This window comes from Callorhinchus milii, unplaced genomic scaffold (genome assembly GCF_018977255.1).
Source record: "Callorhinchus milii isolate IMCB2004 unplaced genomic scaffold, IMCB_Cmil_1.0 Scaffold1, whole genome shotgun sequence".
In the NCBI taxonomy this organism is placed as follows: Eukaryota; Metazoa; Chordata; class Chondrichthyes; order Chimaeriformes; family Callorhinchidae; genus Callorhinchus; species Callorhinchus milii.
This window is the reverse complement of record NW_024704742.1, coordinates 136,949,830-136,969,372: the sequence shown is the minus strand read 5'-3', so window position 1 is coordinate 136,969,372 and position 19,543 is coordinate 136,949,830. Positions and strand designations below refer to the sequence as shown.

Genomic DNA, 19,543 nt, shown 5'->3' with positions numbered 1-19,543 from the left:
TTAAAAGTTGTTATCGAATCAGCTTTCACCAGCCTTTCAGCAATGCATTCCAGATCCAAACAACACGCTGTGTGAAGAATTTACTGTGGGTTGATACTTGAGGAAAAATAAATGGGAAAGAGCAGGGAAATGGGACTAGAGTAGATTTGTCTACAAATATACAATCACAAAATTCACAGTAAAATCTTGTGAAACACTTTGAGACATCTCAACAATGTGATAAGGCGTTATGTCTAATGCAAGGATTATTATTAAATAACTGCTGTAGGATAGCAAGCACCAGCGCAGATAGGATGAGCAGATTGGATTCCTTCTGTGCTGTACATATTGTTGAATGCTTTGCTATCAGTCACTGCTACACATTACTGCCAAATGTATTGAGCTGAGCTCATCCCTCCCCCATCAAAGTCACGCCCAGCCGATGCTGACAGGTACTGTGAAATGTCTGCTCGTTGCTATGCAACATATCCTGGAACAGTTACCAGCCCCTTGTCTTACCTCATCACCATCGCCCAGGAAGGGGGCGGGCGGGGAGGGGGAGGGTGCGAGAGAGAAAGGAAATAATCAGAGCACAAGGCTTTTTAAGTATCTCACCAGAATCAGTTCAGGCAGAGCTGGAAAGATGGCATTCTCTCTTTAAACACAAAACAGCAAACACTGTAATTACTTTAAAGCAAAGTTTTTACATTAGTCATCCCTATAAGTGCACTTTCCTGCAGATGGGCTAAGAATTGCACTCCCACCCCACCCTCATAAAACCTCTGGCTAAAAGCCCAAGTGTCAGGCTGTAACCCATGGGCCACAGAATTACTTACATTGACCTCAATACCAAACTCAATCACAGAACGACTTCATTCCCACCATCAAATGATTTAATAATATAAATAATCCCTTGTATTAATTGTAAAGAGCTTCACAAAAAATTGCTGAGACGTATACGGACTGTATATTTGTGTAAGCAAACTTAAGGCACGGCAAGCTCCCACAGCCACAAAGTGATGCGTAGCACAGTGGTTAAGAGCACTAGCCTCGCAAACGAGCGGACCTAGATTCGATTCTTGGGCAGGGCAAATCCTTAGGCAAGTTTCCTTACTCCACATGACTCTGTTTACCTAACAGTAAGGAGGAATCCAGTTGTTAGTCGAATGGCGGATCTCTTTTCCGGGGACAATAATCCCTTAAAAAAATAATAATTTAGTCATTTAATCCACGAATGTTTGTGGGACACTGTCATGCGCGTATCTCCCACAATTATACAGTCAATTCACTTTACAGTATATTCTGTGAAGCACTGAAGATGTCTAGAAGACGTGAAAAACGCTATATCAAATGAAAGGATTATTATTACCAGAAGGTTTGTGGGTCAAGGAGAGACTCTCCCACAAGCAGGTAGGACCTCAATTTAACATCTCATCTCAAGACCTTTCTCTTCGACCGTGCCTTCAGCTCCCTTCTCGACTCTCTACCCCCTCCTCGCTCCCTCCCTTCCCTCCACTCACCCTGACCATTCTCCCCCTGCTCGGCTCTCGACCCAATTGTCCATCACCTTGGGACGTCCTCCCGATGTGAAAGGCGCTCTATAAACGAAATCTTGTTGTTGTTGAAAGATAACACCTCCAACAATGCAGTGGTTTCTAATACTGCACTGGAATATTCAAGGCCTCCCGTCAAGCACATAACCTACTGATCCAGAGACAAGAGGGCTCCATCTGGACCATGTTAACATCTGCAGTGAGGTGCAAGCTGAACAGGGCTTCTTACTGTACCTTTGTGACCACAGCCTGTTGCACAACATTAGTTCACCAACGTATGAAGATCACTAGACCAGTACCAGCATCGGATGGCTGTTATCCCAATGAGATCCTACAGGAATGATCCAAGAAGTCCCAGCTTGACAATCTGTCAACCAAATGAATATAAGGAAATAATATGAGGGCAACGTTTTAATGACAAGGTCTTCCAGTTCTTACACCTCAACAGTAAACAGCTTGACGTCACAAGTATTTTTAACAAGTCTAGTTTGAGGTATTGCTTAGCTTGATTCCTTGATACAAATCCCATTAGAATTCCTAATGACTTGTGGAAACTTCAGGCTGGTAGTGAAGTGCACCAGCACAGTTGCCTTGGAGCAGCTTCAGCTTACTGGATGGAGGTTACCATTTGCACGACTGGTAGAGAAATCCCATTAGAAATGTTGGAAACTGAATCTGGGGCCCAGCTAACAAAGCATAACCTAGCAGCTAAAGGCATTACCTGATATTTTAGATGCATTACCTACATTTAAGATAGGCAATAGAAACAGAGGGGAGGTAGGTGATTTGTTTTACACAGAATTGTTAAGGTCTGGAATGCACTGCTTGAAAGGGTGGTGTTAACAGATTTAATAACAACTTTCAAAAGGGAATTAGATAGGTACTTGAAAAGGAAATATTTGCAAGGATATGGGGAAAGAGCAGGGGAGTGGGACTGATTGGGTAGCTCTTCCAAAGAGCCGCCACAGGCACGATGAGCTGAGTGGCCTCCTTCTGCGCTGTCCAGAACAACAACAACAACAATTTGCATTTGCATTTGTAGAGTCCTGTAGCTCAGTGGTTAGAGCACTGGCCTTGCAAGCGAGAGACCTGAGTTCAATTCCAGTCAGGGCGAAACCTTGGGCAAGTTTCCTTACTCCACACGCCTAATAATAATCCCTCCAAAACAAAAAAAAAAAATTGGTCGTTTTCAATCTACAACTGTTTGTGGGACATTGCTTTGCGCAATTGGCTGCCGCGTTCGCCCACAAATATACAGTCAATTCAGTGTGTTCTTGAAGCACTTTGGGACGTCCTCTCGACGTGAAAAGCGCTATATCAAATGCAAGGATTATTATTATTATTATTTATAGAGCGCCCTCGACGTCGGGCGGTGACACAGAGGGCTTAGGGATCAGAATATTCAGAGAGGGACAATGAGTTGTAATGTCCCCTACCATGCCTCTGGTGTGGTATGCTCTCTTTGTCTTGCTCCTTAACTGCCTTTGCCTCCAAACCTCAATCACTCTCTTTTACTCTGCATTTGGTGATCCCATTGTCTTTGTAAAGTAAGACATCCCCAGACATTCCTCCTGAATGAAAAGTGCTTTTTTTAAGTTCAAGTTGTTATTAGGGGAAAAAAAAATCCAGAGTAAGTGCTGAACACCAGTTATTTCACCAATGTTTCTACATTGACTCTATCCACTCTAACAAAGATACATTCCTGAGATACTCCAGAGAAGAACATGCAAGGACAAGAGGACAAAGGAGACTTTGGAGGAGATGGGTCAAGTAGGATTGGAATCAGGACTCTAGTCCCAGGGGAATAAGTGAGGGAGCAAAGCAAATGGACTAGTATAGCTAACAGTGCCAAATGTCGGGAAAAAGAAAGATATATGAGTGCGGGGGTGCACACAAACACATGTACGCGTGTATTCACTCATACCAGACCTGATATTCATACACTTTTCATACTAGCAATAGGCCTAGTTCTGATTATGGTGGATTCCTTCTGGTCTCTATAGAAACTGAGCCAATGACAACCACAAAGTTAATTAAAAAATTATAATCAAAATATATACAGGGTAGTCAGAAAGTAGAATTCTCTGCCATAAACATAATCGGAGTCCAATCATGATATGAGAATGGAATTAGAAAGATGCTTGATGGAACTCGCTTCTAGGTTAGAAAGTTAAGAGTTCAAGCCCATATAGGAACCTGAGATCCTACTCCTGTCGAGTACTGAGGGGAAAGCTACTTTGTTGGAGGTGCCATCCTTCAGATGAAACATTAAATCTAGTTCCCACCTTCCTGGTGTTCAGGTGGACATTAAAGATCCCATGACAACTTTGGAAAATAAAATGAAGTTTTTCCCGGTGCCTGGTTAACAATCCTCCAGAGAAATTGGTCAAATATTTCATCATTGTTTGTAGGATCTCTGTACTCAAAAAACCTGCCATCTTTCCCCACGTAAAACAGGCAATACACATGACAATAATTATTGAACAGTCCTTTAAGATATTTCAGAATACAATGCACTATGAAAGAGTAATTTCACTTTTCTGGGATAATAATTCCTTAAAAAATCGTTTTGGTCACTAAGTTGTGGGTCACTGCTGTGCTCAATTGGCTGCCACATTTCGCCACAAAATATACAGTCAATTCACTTTACACTACTGTATATTCCGTGAAGTGGTTCGAGACATCACAACAACGTGATAAGTCGCTATATCCAAATGTAAGGATTAGTAATAATATTGCTCACTCTTTCTCTTTACTCTCAGACAATAAATACATAAAGTTTGTTTGGCTAAAACATATTTTGACTAAAAAAAGTTGGAAACATGCTGAGTAATAACAGGACTTAAAGTATGAACGGTACCTGCACACAGACTCATTCATGCCACACTGTTGAGATCACTAACCTCAGAGAGACTGAGCACTGTACAGTGTGAGATATTCAGCACTGTTCAGCAGTCTGCTGTTCTGCTCACCTGTCCAACCAGCAGAGAAGGCACACCGCCAGCAGCGAGAGAATGCTGGTTTAAGAGAGGGTTGGTTCAAGTACTGTATTTAAAAAAATACAGGGCGTTGGCACTGAATTGAATAGAAAACCAACTGAAAATCTCTTGCATATGAATAGAAAACCTTAGTTTTATCCCAGTCCAAGAAGAATAGTTGTAATGATTTCATCCGATCGACTTTATTTTTGGTCAAAATCTTCCTGTAGATCATAGTACGGACAAATATTGGCAAACGGAATTTCAAATTTAAGGTTTTGACTTAGGAGCTCTATGAGTTGGGCTGAACTGTTCCAAATGATTGAGTAGCAGAAAAGGGTGTGTATTTGTGTGTATGTATTGGGAGTTTTAGACCATGTCAAATACTTTCCTCTAGTCTGATTACCTAGTGAACTGCGGAGCAAGCCCAGTGTAATCCAGTGACAGGCCAGTGCAAAACAGGCAGAGCAAGAGCTGGGGGAATAGAAACACGAAGGAAAACCAAACCTTTATCTCATATTCAATGAGCATTGAGCAGTTTGTGTGGCACTGCAGCCTTTTCAGCTGGTGCCAGTTGTGCTAGAGTCACACCAGGAAAACACCCCTTTTGCTGCCAGGCTAGTTAAAACTGGATTACCCCACCTCTCATTTTTCTACTAGCCCCTTTAGCACTTTGCAGGAGAAGACAGAATTAGGAATGTGATTTAACCACATGCTAGCAGATATTAACTCACGCCCCCACCTCTCCAACAGGCTCCCTTATTCAGCCAGAATGTTTTTTCAGCTTCTCCTACACATTTTCACACAGCTGAAGCTCTGCAACATAGAGCACTTGTAAGAAGGGAGGCAGCTCTGTGTTGGCATCTGCAGTATTATGTTAACCCTTTGAGTCAATAGTTTGGTGATGCAGCATTGCTACTTGGTTGAATGGGAATGGACTGTACAGGAAAAAGAAAATGGGGGCATGGGGAAGACAAAAAAAAGGATCTGAAATGGTTATCTCCTTAAGTGCAATGTAGAGATTGAGTACTTTCATCACATCCCTGAACTGGACAGAAACAACTTAAAAGAACCTGGACTTGTATTTGAAAGTGCTTCAAAGGTAATTATTGTCAAGTATTGTGACCGTTTCTGAGACAAATGTACACATAAGCCTACTGGCACCCTGAGCTTTTGCCAGCAGAGGCAGAGAGCACATTCATAGCAGTACTGACAGCAGTACAACAATTTACACCTACACAGATCCTTTCACATTAGAAGGACATTCCAAGGTGCTGGACAGTCAAGGATTTGCACTTGAGCTGAGGGTTGGGTTCAGAAGATGTGGATGGCAGGGAGGTTAGCGGTAGGAGGATGACCGAAGGTGCGGTGGAAGAGGAAGGTCTTGAGAAGGGCCTTGAGGGAGGAAAGGGATCGAACAAGGCAAAGGGACTGTGGGATGGAGTTCCAAAGCATAGGGCAGAAAGGCTAAAGGCCTCGAACACTGATGAACATGTAGCAGACCAGAATCTGCTGTATACTTAATTTGTGATTTGGAATAAGGTGGTACTTGTTACACATTTCCTACCCTTCTCGCCCACCCCCACATGTTTAGCTTATAACAGCATGGCTGTCCCTAGGGTTACCATCAACACAAAGTTGTAAAGTAAACTCAACATTAATTTGCCAAACTCGTTCTCCCTAGCTCCTGCCGACACAAGCTGTAGACCATCCAGAACTCAGGCTTTCAGCCATTCTGCCTTCTTTCCATGAAATTTCATACCAGAGGTCTCATCGCCTCACCCCTCTCTTCCCACTTTTAAAACTAGCCTTCAGAACCACCTTTAGATAACTTTCCACCCTCTTTACTCTCCAAGTCAGCTGTGCAAAGCACTTTGAGATGACCCGCTGATGTAAAAGGTGCTTTATACTGTAAATTGATATTGTTGTGCATACCATAGTCAGTTTACAACTGTTAATTGTTTAAGCATATAATTTTGTTAAATATTCCCCAATCCATCCCCCACTATATATTTGGATCAGTGTTGCTATAATATTGGCAGCCAAATTATGATATGTGACATGATAATTGTCATATTGTGGGCTACTACATTTTCCCCTCCTGTCACTGTCTATATTTGTTAAATTCTGCCATTAAAAAGACATCTCTTTAAAAAGAAGTGATCAGCACGTGGTTGCTGCATAAGAGAAGATGGTGCAAGAGAAGGAAAGAATTCTGGAAGGAAGAGATCAGGTGAAGGTTCTTCTTATCCAAACCTCTCACATAATCTTTAACAACAACCAGAACCTGAATTTATATAGCTCTGGGTTAGAGTCCCAAGCACTTGACAGCGGCGGAGCACGATGCCAAACCGGGGGAGGTGACCATAAGCAAGATCCTAAAGGAAGCCCTTCCGGCATTACCTGAAGGTGGGGAAGAGGGGGCAAGACAGGAGGATTGAAGGAGAGTATTTCAATTTCGGGGCATAGTGGCTAGAAGCGCATCCACCGATGATGGAACAGAGAGCACAAGGGACAGAGGTAGCTGGTAATGGATTGGGGGGTAAGCAAGTCAGAGTTCCCTGGGCATGAAGGGATTTAGTTTCAGTTTGTAATGAATCCTGAATTTTTAGTCTTAAACATAAGTTGCTATTAGCACAGCAACTTTGTGTTTTCAAATAACCCCAATTTCACACCCATCCTTAAAATAAATTAAAATGATTATATGCACAATCTTTAATGCTCACTAGAGAGGCAAACAGGCCTTCAGTCGAATGTCTCATTAGAATGACAACATCTCCAATAATGCAATGGTCCCCTCAGTTCAACACTGGAGTATCAACAACAACGACAAATTACATTTGTATAGCACCTCTCATGTCAGGAGGATGTCTCAAAGCACTGGACAGTCAGGGATTTTGACATAGAAGGGGTTGGATTCAGGAGGGTTGCAGGGCAACCAGGGTAGGAAGATGACCAAAGGCTCGGTCAAAGGAGGGTCTTGACCCATGCCTTGAAGGAGGCAATGGCAGGAGAAAGGCGAAGGGACTGTTAGGCTGGAGTTCCAAAGGGTGGGAGCAGAGAGGCTGAAGGTCTGATTGCTGATGGTGATGGCAACAAGAACGACAACAAAATTATATTTGTATAGCGCCTTTCACGTCGGGAGGACAACAACAACAACAACTTGGATTTATCTAGCGCCCTCCACGGCAGACAGCGTCTCAGAGCGCTTTACAGTAATGGATCCCGGGACCGAACCAGGGGGAGGGGAAGGAAGGTGACCGAAGGCTCAGTCGAAAAGAAAGGTCTTTAGCAGAGACCTGAAAATGGGAAGGCAGGGAGCGAGACGAAGGAAGTGAGGAAGGCAGTTCCAGAGCCTCGGGGCATAGTGGCTGAAGGCACGGCCGCCGAGGGTGGAACAGAGGAGGGGGACGAGGATGAAGAAAGGCAACGGGTACTGTTTTGAGGAGAGAGGAGGTCAGAGAGGCAGGGGGGTGCAGAGGAGTACAGGGACTTGAATACAAGGGTGAGGATCTTGAAATCGATCCTCTCTGGGATAGGCAGCCAGTGCAGTCTGGCAAGGATTGGGGTGATCGGGGAGCGGAGTTTCGTGCGGGTGAGAATGCAGGCGGCAGAATTTTGAATGATTTGCATTTTATGGATGGTAATGGATGGGAGACCGGTGAGGAGGGTATTAGAGTAGTCCAGCCGAGAAGTGACAAAGGCATGGACCAGGGTTTCAACGGCTTTTGGGGAGAGATATTGGTGGAGACGGGCGATGCGTCGGAGTTGGAGGAAAGCGGTTCTGGTGAGGGACCGGATGTGGGGGGAGGAAGGATAATTATAATAATAATAATAATCCTTGCATTTGATATAGCGCTTTTCACGTCGGGAGGACGTCCCAAAGCGCTTCACAGAATATACTGTAAAGTGAATTGACTGTATATTTGAGGGCGAATGCGGCAGCCAATTGCGCACAGCAATGTCCCACAAACAGTCGTAGATTGAAAATGACCAATTTATTATTGTTTTTNGTTTTGGAGGGATTATTATTAGGCTCTGTGTGGAGTAAGGAAACTTGCCCAAGGTTTCGCCCTCTGCCTGGAATTGAACTCAGGTCTCTCGCTTGCAAAGCGAGTGCTCTAACCACTGAGCTACAGGACTCCACAAATTGGGCGTCGAACCTGACGCTAGGTTGCGTACGGGTTCTGAGAGTTCTAGGGGGAGGTCGGGTAGGTGGAGGTAGTGAGAGCCGTGGGATTTTAGACGTTGACGAGAGACAAAGAGTATGGCTTCCGTCTTGTCAACGTTCAGCTGAAGGAAGTTTCTGCTCATCCAGCCCCTGAGATCTGACAGGCAGGCTGACAGAACATCATGGGACTGGGGGTCACAAAGAGAGGTGGGTGTCATCTGCATTCATGTAGAAATGTACGCCATGTCTGCGGATGACATCCCCAAGAGGGAGCATGTAGATCAGGAAGAGGAGGGGGCCAAGGATGGATCCTTGGGGTACCCCGCGGGTGAGAGCGGGAGGAGAAGCCGTTTGTGCAGATATACTGCTGGTGGTTTGTGAGGTAGGACATCCCAAGGTGCTGAACATTCAGACTTATGGACCCATAATGAGGCAGCCTAGACTGTGAGCTCATATTGTGATGTAGGGCTCAAACCCACGACCTACAATAATCCCCACCAAAAAGAGGTTTTTAATTTCTAACTGGCCATAAAAAAAACAGTGAAGTTAATAGGCATTTTATTTTTATCAAATAATGAAAAATGTTAAAAGGGTCATTAGAATTGATGACTCTGTGTTTTCAATAATATTTGGCGGCAGCACTTTTGCAGCTCATAGAAATCCTAGAATCATAGAATTATTCAGTACAGGAGGTCATTCGGCCCATTGTGTCTGTGCCCGGTCTCTTTCCATAGCCCCTGAAAACTTGTCCTTCCCAAGTAATTATCTGCTTCTCTCTTAAAAGTTGTAATCGAATCGGCTTCCCCCACCCTTTCAGGCAATGCATTCCAGATTCCAACAACTTGCTATGTGAAAAAATTTCTCCTCACCTCACCTCTGTTTCTTTTAATATCTATTTTAAATCGGTGTCTTCGGGTTACCGACCCACCCGCCAGCGGGAATAGTTTCTCCTTGTTCACCCGATCGAATCCCCTCATAATTTTGAAAACTTCTATTAAGTCTCCTCTTAATCTTCTCTGCTCCAAAGAGAATAATCCTAGTGTCTCTCGCCTCTCCTGATACTGAAGTCCCTCATTCCTGGTACCATCCAAGTCAATCTCCTTTGCACCCTCTCCAAAGACTTGACATCCTTCCTAAAGTGCGGGGCCCAGAACTGAACACAGTCTCTTGCTGAGGCCTAACCAGTGTTTTATAAAGGTTCATCATAACTTCCCGACTTTTGTATTCTGTGACCCTATTTATAAAGCCTAGTTTCCCATTGTGCTTTTTTAACAGCTTTATCTACCTGTTCTACCACCTTCAAAGAATTACTTATATAAACCTCCAGGTCTCTCTGTTCCTTCACCCCCTTTAAGATTCTACCATCAGCTTATGTTGCCTCTCCTCACTCCTCCTCCCAAAATGCATCCCTTCTCATTTATCCACATTAAACTTTGTCTGTCATGTATCTGCCCATTTTACCAGTCTGTCTATATCCTCTTGCATTCTGCTACTATCCTCCTCACTATTCACTACTTTTCCAAGGTTAGTATCATCTGCAAACTTGGAAATTGTCCTCCCTGTACCCAAGTCCAGGTACATAATATAGATCAAAAACAGCAGTGGTCCCAATACCGACCCACTGCACACTTCATTCCAGTCAGAAAAACAACCACTCTCTGCCCTCTGTATTCATGCTGCCACTGTCTCTTTAATACCATGGGTTTTTATTTTGCTTATAGGTGTCTAATGCGGAACTTTATCAAACGCCTTTTGAAAATCCATATAATACACACCTTTATCCACCCTCTCCGTTACTTCATCAAAAAACTCTATCAACAACAACAAGATTTGCATTTATAGAGCGCCTTTCACATCAGGAGGACGTCCCAAGGCGCTGGACAGTTCGGTCAGGACCCGAGCAGGGGGGAACTGGTCAGGGTGAAGGGAGGGAAGGGAGGGAGCGAGGAGGCGGTAGAGAGTCGAGAGAGGAGCTGAAGGCACGGTTGAAGAGAAAGGTCTTGAATGAGGAAAGGGAGGAGGCGGCGAAGGCACTGAGGGATGGAGTTCCAGAGCCTTGGGGCTGAGAGGCTGAAAGCCCGGCCACCGATGGTAGAGCGGTTGGGGCGGGGGATGTGGAGCAGACCAGAGCCAGAGGAACGGAGGGTACGGGCAGGTAAGTAGGGGAATAGTAGGTCGGAGAGGTAGGAGGGAGCGAGGCCGTGAATGGACCTGTAGGTGAGGATGAGGATCTTGAATTCGATCCTCTGGGGGATTGGAAGCCAGTGGAGGCGAGCGAGGGTGGGAGTGATGTGGGTGCAGGACAGTACACGAGCTGCAGAGTTCTGAATGACCTGCAGCTTGTGGAGGGAGGGCCGGGAAGGCCGACAAGGAGAGTTCCCGTAGTCCAGCCTTGAGGTGATAAAGGCGTGGACCAGTGTTTCAGCAGCGTGAGGGGTGAGGCAGTGCCGTAAGCTGGCGATGCTCCAGAGGTGGTGGAAGGCGGTTTGCCTTTAACAAATCCGTGTTGGCTAACCCATATTTTTCTAAGTGAAAATTTATTTTGTTCTGAATTATAGTCTCTAGAAGTTTCCCCATTACTGACATTAGGCTGACTAGTTTACCCTTCTGTAACATTTACAATCCTCCAGTCCTCTGGCACCAACCCAGTGTCCAAGGAGGATTGAAAGATTGTGGCCAGAGCCTTCATTATTTCCACCCTTACTTCCCTCAGTAACCTAGGATGCATCTCGTCCGTACTGGGTGACTTATCTACCTTGAGCACCAACAACCTTTTTAGTACCCCCTCTCAGTTTATTCTTATCTTATCCAATTTCTCTACCCTCTCCTCCAATACTGTTTTATTAGCTGCATCCTCTTCTTTTGTGACAGATGCAAAGTACTCATTCAGTACGTCAGCTATGCCCTCTGCCTCCACACTCTAACTGGACCCACCCTGCCTTTGACTAATCTTTTATTCTTTATATGCTTATAAATTACTTTAGGGCTCCCTTTTACCTGTTAATTTTTTCTCATACAACCTCTTTGCCCCTCTTATTTCCTTTTTCAGTTCTCCTCTGTACTTTTTATATTCTATTTAATTATCTTCTGTATTTAGGACCTGACATTTATCATAAACCTCCTTTTTCTGTTTTATTTTATTCCTAATTTCCTTATTCATCGATGGAGGTTTGGATGCCCTACTTTTATTCCCTACCTTTGTGGGAATATATTTGTTCTGTCCCCGAACTATCTCCTCCTTGAAGGCTTCCCATTGCTCGTCAGCTGTTTTACCTGCTAATCTTTCCATTCCACCTTGGTCAGGTCTCTTTTTAACTCACTGAAATTATCCCTCTTCCTGTTGAGTATCTTCACCATTGATTGTTCCTTGTCCCTTTCCATAAGTACTCTAAACCTAATGATGTTGTGATCACTGTTGTCCAGATGTTCCCCTACTGAAACCTGCTCCACTTGCCCCACTTCATTTCCCAGAAGTAGATTCAGCACTGCTTCCTTCCTCCAGGAGGGTTCCTGCCCTCCAGACTGGGAAACCAATGAAGAAATCACAAGCAGATTTGGCCACTTCAACAGATAGTAGTAGCATGTACCACACACTCAATTCTACAGATGCCTTTTATGTTCTTTTTATTTTTTAAAAATGCTGATCTTTTCAAGCAACATGATGAAATTGTGTTCTCAGGCTCAATTTGGCAGTCAGTAAATCAAGAGTAAAATTGCACAATATCTGAATCGCTGGCCAGGAGCATAGAAATATTATTGCACAAGGTGTGTCTCAAGAATCGCAGAATGATACAGCACAGAAATAACCCATTTAGCCCATCAACCCTGAGCTGATGCCTTGCTCCACATAAGCCACCTACTCAAATCCTATTCTCCCACCTGTATCCCACACTCCTCATTATTCCTTCTCTTTCAACATCTTTCTCATGTCCTTGCAAAGAGATTCTACTTCAAACCAGTTTGTAACAGAGAATTCCACATTTCAACAACCCTCTGTGTAGATAGTTTTTCTAACCTCCCCTTTAATATCTTATTTAATAGTTTGTCACTTAAATTTCTAATTTCAGTAACAGAAGCCCCTTGTTACTGAGAAATTATCTCACCACTCGCAAAACATCAGCCATTGTTTCAAAACGTAAAACTGCTGATAGAATGAATAAAACCCTTTTATTTGATGTCTTATCACATCAAAATGTCTCAAAATGCTTCACAGAGTTTTTAGTGTAAAGTGTTTTTCCTGACTGCATTTGTAGGCGAATGCAGCGGCTATTTTGTGTGTAGCATTTTGCACAAATAGCTGTGAAGTGATCAATTTTATCTGATGACCAATGACCAGCATACTAGGAAAAACTCACTTCTCTTTCCAAGGATCTTTAACGTTCACCTGAACAGGCAGATGGTTTAACGTACGCAGGATAGCCCCTCTAGAAATGCAGCATTTCCCCAGTACTGCAGTGGAGCGCCAGCCTGGAAAAGCTACAACACGGGATTTGGACCCACATCCTTCTGACTCAAAGTAAAGAATGAACACCTGAATCAAGTTGAATGACGAACAGGGTATAAGTGTGGTGAAAAGTATGGCAGCATTGAGGGGATGCTACTTTAAACTACCTTATGTTACTTTATACATTTTTTCCCCACATATTCACAGTGAATATGGAATAGATATCTCAGAGGCAGATTGCAAAAACAAATTTAAGAGGGAATTAAGTAACTATTTGGTGCCAAAATGAACTGAGTGGGTATATGAGTGAGAATTTGTGGATGGGAGATACCCTGCGACACATCTCAACAACAACAACTTGCATTTATATAGTGCCCTCCACCCAGGGCAGCATCCCAGAGCGCTTAACAATGCCCAGCCAGGGGGAGGGGGAAGGTGACCAAAGGGACAATCGAACAGGAAGGTCTTCAGGCGCAACCTGAAAATGGGGAAAGAGGGTCAAGGTGAAGGGATTGAGTTCCATAGCTTCGGGGCATAGTGGCTGAAGGCACGGTTGCCGATGGTAGAGCGGAGGATTCGAGTGACATGGAGGAGATCAGAGCCAGTAGACCAGAGGCAGCGGGTAGCTTGGACAGATAGGGGGATGCTAAGACATGCTAAGACATGGAGGGATTTAAACACTTGAGTGAGGATCTTGAACTCGAGCCGTTCTATGACAGGGAGCCAGTGGAATGGGACTGGGCAAGGACTGGGGTAATCAGGGTGAAGAGTTTAGTGTGGGTGAGAATGCAGGCGGCGGAGTTTTGGTTGAGTTGAATTTTGTGAATAGTGGAGGGTGTTTGAGTAGTCCAGCCAAGACCAAGGCATGGACAAGGGTTTCGGCAGCTTGTCGACTGAAGTATTGTCAGAGTTCAGCATTAAATGTGTGAGAACATTGCCACCATGTTCCTGCCACACCTCAGATACACCCGTTTGCAGAAGGGAGACACTTCACATTATTCACCAGAATGATGGGAACATCCAAGTGGTGTACTTTCAAATATTTGAGATATTTCATGATGAGAAATCATTTTTGTTTCTAATTTTAAGCTCTACTCAACTGAATTTGTTCAAAGTGTGGACAAAGAATTTAAGTCCTAAATTGAATGAGTGCAGTGACTGTGGTGGAGATCAGCCAGCCAGCTAATCCGTGTAACAACAATCAATCGACTAATTGATGTCTTTGGTGAATTTGTATGTTGCTTTTGATATTAGAAAGAAAATGAATGTAAAAAGAGAGGGAGAGAGTCACGCGCGCACAAGACACTATGACACTAATTAAGAATGAGTGAAGAGGAGAAAAATTTGTAATAATATAATTCAGATTGTTTCTCAATAAAAACATCACTTTACATGTGTAAACTAAGAATTTAAGCTACATTCAATTTTTAAAAAGTGAGTTTATCTCACTTTCTTGAAAGTAAGAAAGAAACAAACCGATATAATGAATGGAAAAGGGCTGCATGACCACAGAAGGTGATGGTCAAGATTTATTCCAGCTGCTATCAATGGCTTTATTGTGGGGGGAAGGGGGTATTGGAACTACAATCACCTTTGATTCTGTGCCAATTGTCTCACTCTCTTGATGTCCGCTTGGCACAGATACTACATTTTCTTGAGGCAAGTCAGAGTTGTGTTTTTATAGTATGGAAACAGGTCATTCAGCCCATCAAGTCTGTACTGGTGTTTCTCTCCATCTAGGCTAATCCTGCTCTCCTATTCACTCCACCATATCCTATTGCATTCCTCTCTGTGAGCACCTATCTCATTCACTTTTAAAATAATTGATGGTCTTTGTTCCAACACCATTTTGTGGCACAAAATTCCACATTCCAGCCATCCTAAGCTTAGCAGTAAGTAGGAACCTGGCTGTTATTTGTCTTTTCTCGGGTTAATGAACCTTCAAAAAAAAATTAAACATTTTTAAAAATCATGAGTTTGTGGGACACTGCTGTGCGCAAATGGCAAGATATACAGTCAATTCACTTTACGGTATATTCTGTGTAGCTCTTTGAGACATCTCAAAGACATGATAAGGCACTATATCAAATGCAAGGATTATTATTATATCAAATGCAAGGATTATATAGGATTATTAAATAAGAGCTTGGAAAATAAGAGCTTTGCTTCCAAGCTCTTGTTTAATTTTTTTTCTTTGCAGTCTGTTGATTCACTAAACAGTAGAAATAGTCTATTCCTCTACAGTAACCCTTTTTACATCAGGTCCCTCTGAACCATTTAATTCCTTCCTTGGTAATTTTTGGCAAAAATAGATTTTTTTAAAAAATTCCTTAACCAGAGGCAAATTAATAATAAGTCTTGCATTTTATATAGTGGCTCATCATGTCATTGAGATGTCTCAAAGCGCATCACAGAATATATTGTATTGGATTGACTGCATATTTTGCGGGCAAAACATGGCAGCCGATTGCATACACAGAGTTGTGGATTGAGTGACTAAATTTGTTTTGAGGGATTATTACGCCCAGAAAGCAATCCACCAATCGACTAACAATGGTTCCTAACTACTGTTGGGTAAACAGAGGTGTGTGGAATAACGAATCTTGCCTAAAGTTTCAAACTGTGAACGAGTGTGCTAACCACTAAATTTCATGACTCCACAATGGATTTTTAAAACCACAATTCTCAGCCAATGCACTGCCAAAGGCAGCTATAATAATGGAAAGTTTTGGTTGGGCAGTGCTCTTTATCCTTGCTTTATAAAGATTTCTAAGAGGGGAGAGACGTACTTCCACTAAACATAAAAAACACCATTAAAAAAATACTCAACAACTTTAATAAATGGCTTGTGGATATCAGCACACACAGCTCAGTTTAATTAGATTGTTGACTGCAGTTTCCTGCCAGATGGCTGTGGCACCCACGCCGCACACTGAAAATTTAGAGTAGAAAGAGGAATGGTGACAAATAATGGTAATTTGCTGTTTTGTGCAGAAGTTTGGGAGAAAGAGCAGCTCAAAACCTCAGAACACACTGTAATGAGCAAATCAATTTCACTTAGCAAAATGCCAAAAAGTATTAATGGAGTCAAAATTACGGTATTCTAAAGATGTCAGTGATGTCTCCCCTACATGTAAGCAGGGCAAGCAGCATCTCCAGCTAGTGGAAAGGTAGGTTTTGATGCTCAGAAACAACAATGACATTTGTATAGCGCCTTCCATGTCGGGAGGACGTCCTTAAAACGCTGGATCTCAGCTAAAGCAGAATCCAAGCCAGGGGTTTTAGCAAGTTGTATGCGCTTCCATTATGAAGAAGAAATGAGGATTTCAAAACACATTTTAATGATGATTCTGTAATTTTGAATGATAAAAGCTTAAGGTATAGGCTCATTAATACATGCTTTACTGTAGTGTGAAATTTGCTTATAAAGACCCCATTCATTGTGCACGTGCGCAGTTTGTTTGCTCTCTGTGTGTGGGCTGGCTAATCTAGCTAAAATGGCAGATCTCTGATTGGTTTTCATCATTGATATCATTTCCTGCTTTGTTATGCTTACGAAAAAATGTAAACTTGTCATTAAATGATTGCATTTAAAAGATACTATCTAGTATTGGTCACACCACATTAGGTAAAAGAGGGGATGCAGAGCCTTTACTGGAACAAAGAAAGTTGAGGAGTGACCTGATAGAGGTCTTCAAAAGTTATGAAGCTTTTGATAAACTCAATAGGTAGAAAGTATTTCCACTGATCGGTGACTCAATAATTAGTGAACATTAATTTAAGACAGTTAGATGGGAGAATTTTGAGTTTGGGAGTTCAGATATGAGCAAATGGGAGAATTTCGAGTTTAGGAGTTTGCATCTCCATACCTCAAAGATAAGAGATGTGGAGTCCTGTAGCATAGTGGTTAGCGCGCTCGCCTTGCAAGCAAGAGGATCTGGTTTCGATTCCCGGATAGGGTGAAATGTTTGGCAAGTTTTCATTACTCCACACACCTCTGTTTACCTAGGAATAAGTAGGAATCCAATGTTGGTCAATTGTCGGATTGCTTTTTGGGGTAATAATCACTTCATATCACTCAATCCTCACTTTTAAGGCCATCCATGGCCTTGCCCCTACCTCTCTGACCTGCTGACTCCCTACTAACCTGCCCGCTCCCTTTGTTCAGCGGGCTCCGGTCTGCTCATGTCTCCCGCCCGACTCGCCCTACCAACGGTGGCCGGGCCTTCAGCCTCTCTGCCTCCACACTCTGGAACTCCATCCCACGGCCCCTTCTCCTCGCTTCCTGGCTCTGGAACTCTATCCCCCAGTGCCTTCGCCGCCTCCTCCCTTTCCTCCTTCAAGGCCGGTCTCAAGAGCTTTCTCTTTAACCGTGCCTTCAGCTCCCCTCTCGACTCTCTACCCCTCCTCGCTCCCTCCCTTCCCTCCCCTCACCCTGACCATTTCCCCCCCAATGCTCGGGTCCTGACCCAACTGTACAGCGCCTTGGGACGTCCTCCCGACGTGAAAGGCGCTCTATAAATGGAATCTTGTTGTTGTTCCCTTGCCTCCTTCAAGGCCGATCTCAAGAGCCTTCTATTCGATCGTGCCTTTGGTCTCCCTCCCACCCCTCTGCCTTCCCTCGCCCCTGCACCATCCCTCCCCCATGCTCGGGCCAAGACACCTGACTGGTCAGCGCTTTTGGATGTCCTCCCGACGTGAAGGGCGCTCTATAATGTAATTTTGTTGTTGTGTTGTTTGTAGATCACTGCTGTGCACAATTGGCTGCCAGATTTGGCCCACAAAATACAATCAATTCACTTTACAGATAACTGTGAGACGCTTTGAGATGTCTCAATGAGGTGATAAAGTGCTATATCAAAGATTATTAATATTATTATAATTTTTTTATTCACAGAGATATGGAAGGCCCTGCTGGGAGCAGTGTTGAGGCAAAATTTATATTGGACTTCAAGAGGGAATTAATTGTCGTCAGATATCTTAAGAGTCATCTACATGGGTATGGGGAATGGGCAGGTAAGCGAGACTGAAAGGAATGCTCTTGAGGGAGCTGGTACAGATTAGCCGAATGGCCTTCTACAGTCCTATACATGTTTATGGTGTTGTGGCTTTTATGAATCATCATCCTAATTGGTAGCTACTTTTGTTTACAAATAGTCACTACACTTGACAGCAATTTCCTGTGAAGCGCTTTTGAGTGGTTTCAACATTATAGATGTTATACAAATGCAAGGATCATCATTATTTATTATACTAGCAGGCACGCACCCATAAACGGTCAACATAGCCCTTCCAACAGATTGCAGCTTCGTGAATCTAATCTTCAAGGTGCCAATTTTGCTGTGGGTTCATTTGTGGCTTTTATAGAGAGCCGCCCAATTCCTTCAAATTCAAATGGGAAATGAGAGTGGGTTGAGAAAATAAACCTTGCAATTTTATACAGTACCACCTTATCACGTCAATTATCTCAAGCTTCACAAGTAATTGCTATTGTGTAGCACTATTTTTGTGCAGACACAGTGAATGACCAACTTATATGGAGAATTGATGGAGGTGTCAATGATAATATCAAACAATATAGTGGCATCACTAATATGAAAATTATATAGAGGTGTCACTTTTTATATCAGACTATATAGAGGTTTAATTGTTAACATAAGACTATATAGAGCTTTCATTGTTAATATCAGACAATATATAGGTGTTACTGTTTATATCAGACTTTATAGAGGTGTCACCAGATTGGAATGACCAAATAATTCATTCACAATCTTTGGTATAAATCCTCAAGCTCTCACTCCATAATCGTCCTCCCCCAGCTCGGTGATACCCACCATCTTCAAAAAGCTCTTAAAGACATTATCGTGAAAGGGGCTGTTGAACTACAAATTGTAACTGAATACTGTCATAATAAATAATTCCAGACAGTAACAACTCTTAAAAAGAATTCTCCTCATCTCCCCTCTGGTTCTTTTGCCATCTTAAATCTAGTTACTGACCCACCTGCCAGTGGAAACAGTTTCTCCCTATCTACTCTTATCAAAACGGCTCATAATTTTGAAAACCTCTATTAAATCGAGACATCTCAGAGCACTTCATATGAATATACTGTAAAAAAAATTTGAATGTGTATTTGTTGGCAAACGCAGCAGCCAATTGTGCAGAGCAGTGTCCCATAAACGGCCATTAAGTGAATAACCAATTTTATTTTGAGGGATTTGCTGGCCAGGACACCAGGAGAAAGTTCCTTCTCTTTTCGAATAGTGCCAAGGGATCTTTGACCTCCACCTGAACTGGCAGTTGGTACCCCGGTTTAATGTCTTATCCGAAGGCTAGCACCTCCAACTGCAACCCCCACTGTATTGATGTTGTATTGGAGTGTCAGATGAGCCTGATCTCACAACCCTTTGACTCAAGA

General features: G+C 43.1%; 1 protein-coding gene across 3 annotated transcripts in view; it reads right to left on the bottom strand.

Moving 5' to 3' along the window:
• LOC103187352 (zinc finger and BTB domain-containing protein 7C) overlaps window positions 1-19,543 on the bottom strand; it is a 72,497-nt gene that overhangs the window by 34,147 nt on the left and 18,807 nt on the right. Inside the window, exons 1-2 of one of the 3 annotated variants that reach the window (XM_007906803.2) lie at window positions 4,436-4,465; window positions 1,767-1,899 (exon numbers count right to left, since the gene is read on the bottom strand). The exons of 1 other annotated variant lie outside the window; for it this stretch is intronic. In XM_007906803.2, the coding sequence (XP_007904994.1) occupies window positions 1,767-1,795 (29 nt within the window). In that variant the 5' untranslated portion in view covers window positions 1,796-1,899; window positions 4,436-4,465. Of the gene's footprint in view, window positions 1-1,766; window positions 1,900-4,435; window positions 4,466-19,543 lie in introns of those variants that run through there. One more of the 3 variants, XM_007906802.2, reaches the window with a different exon arrangement.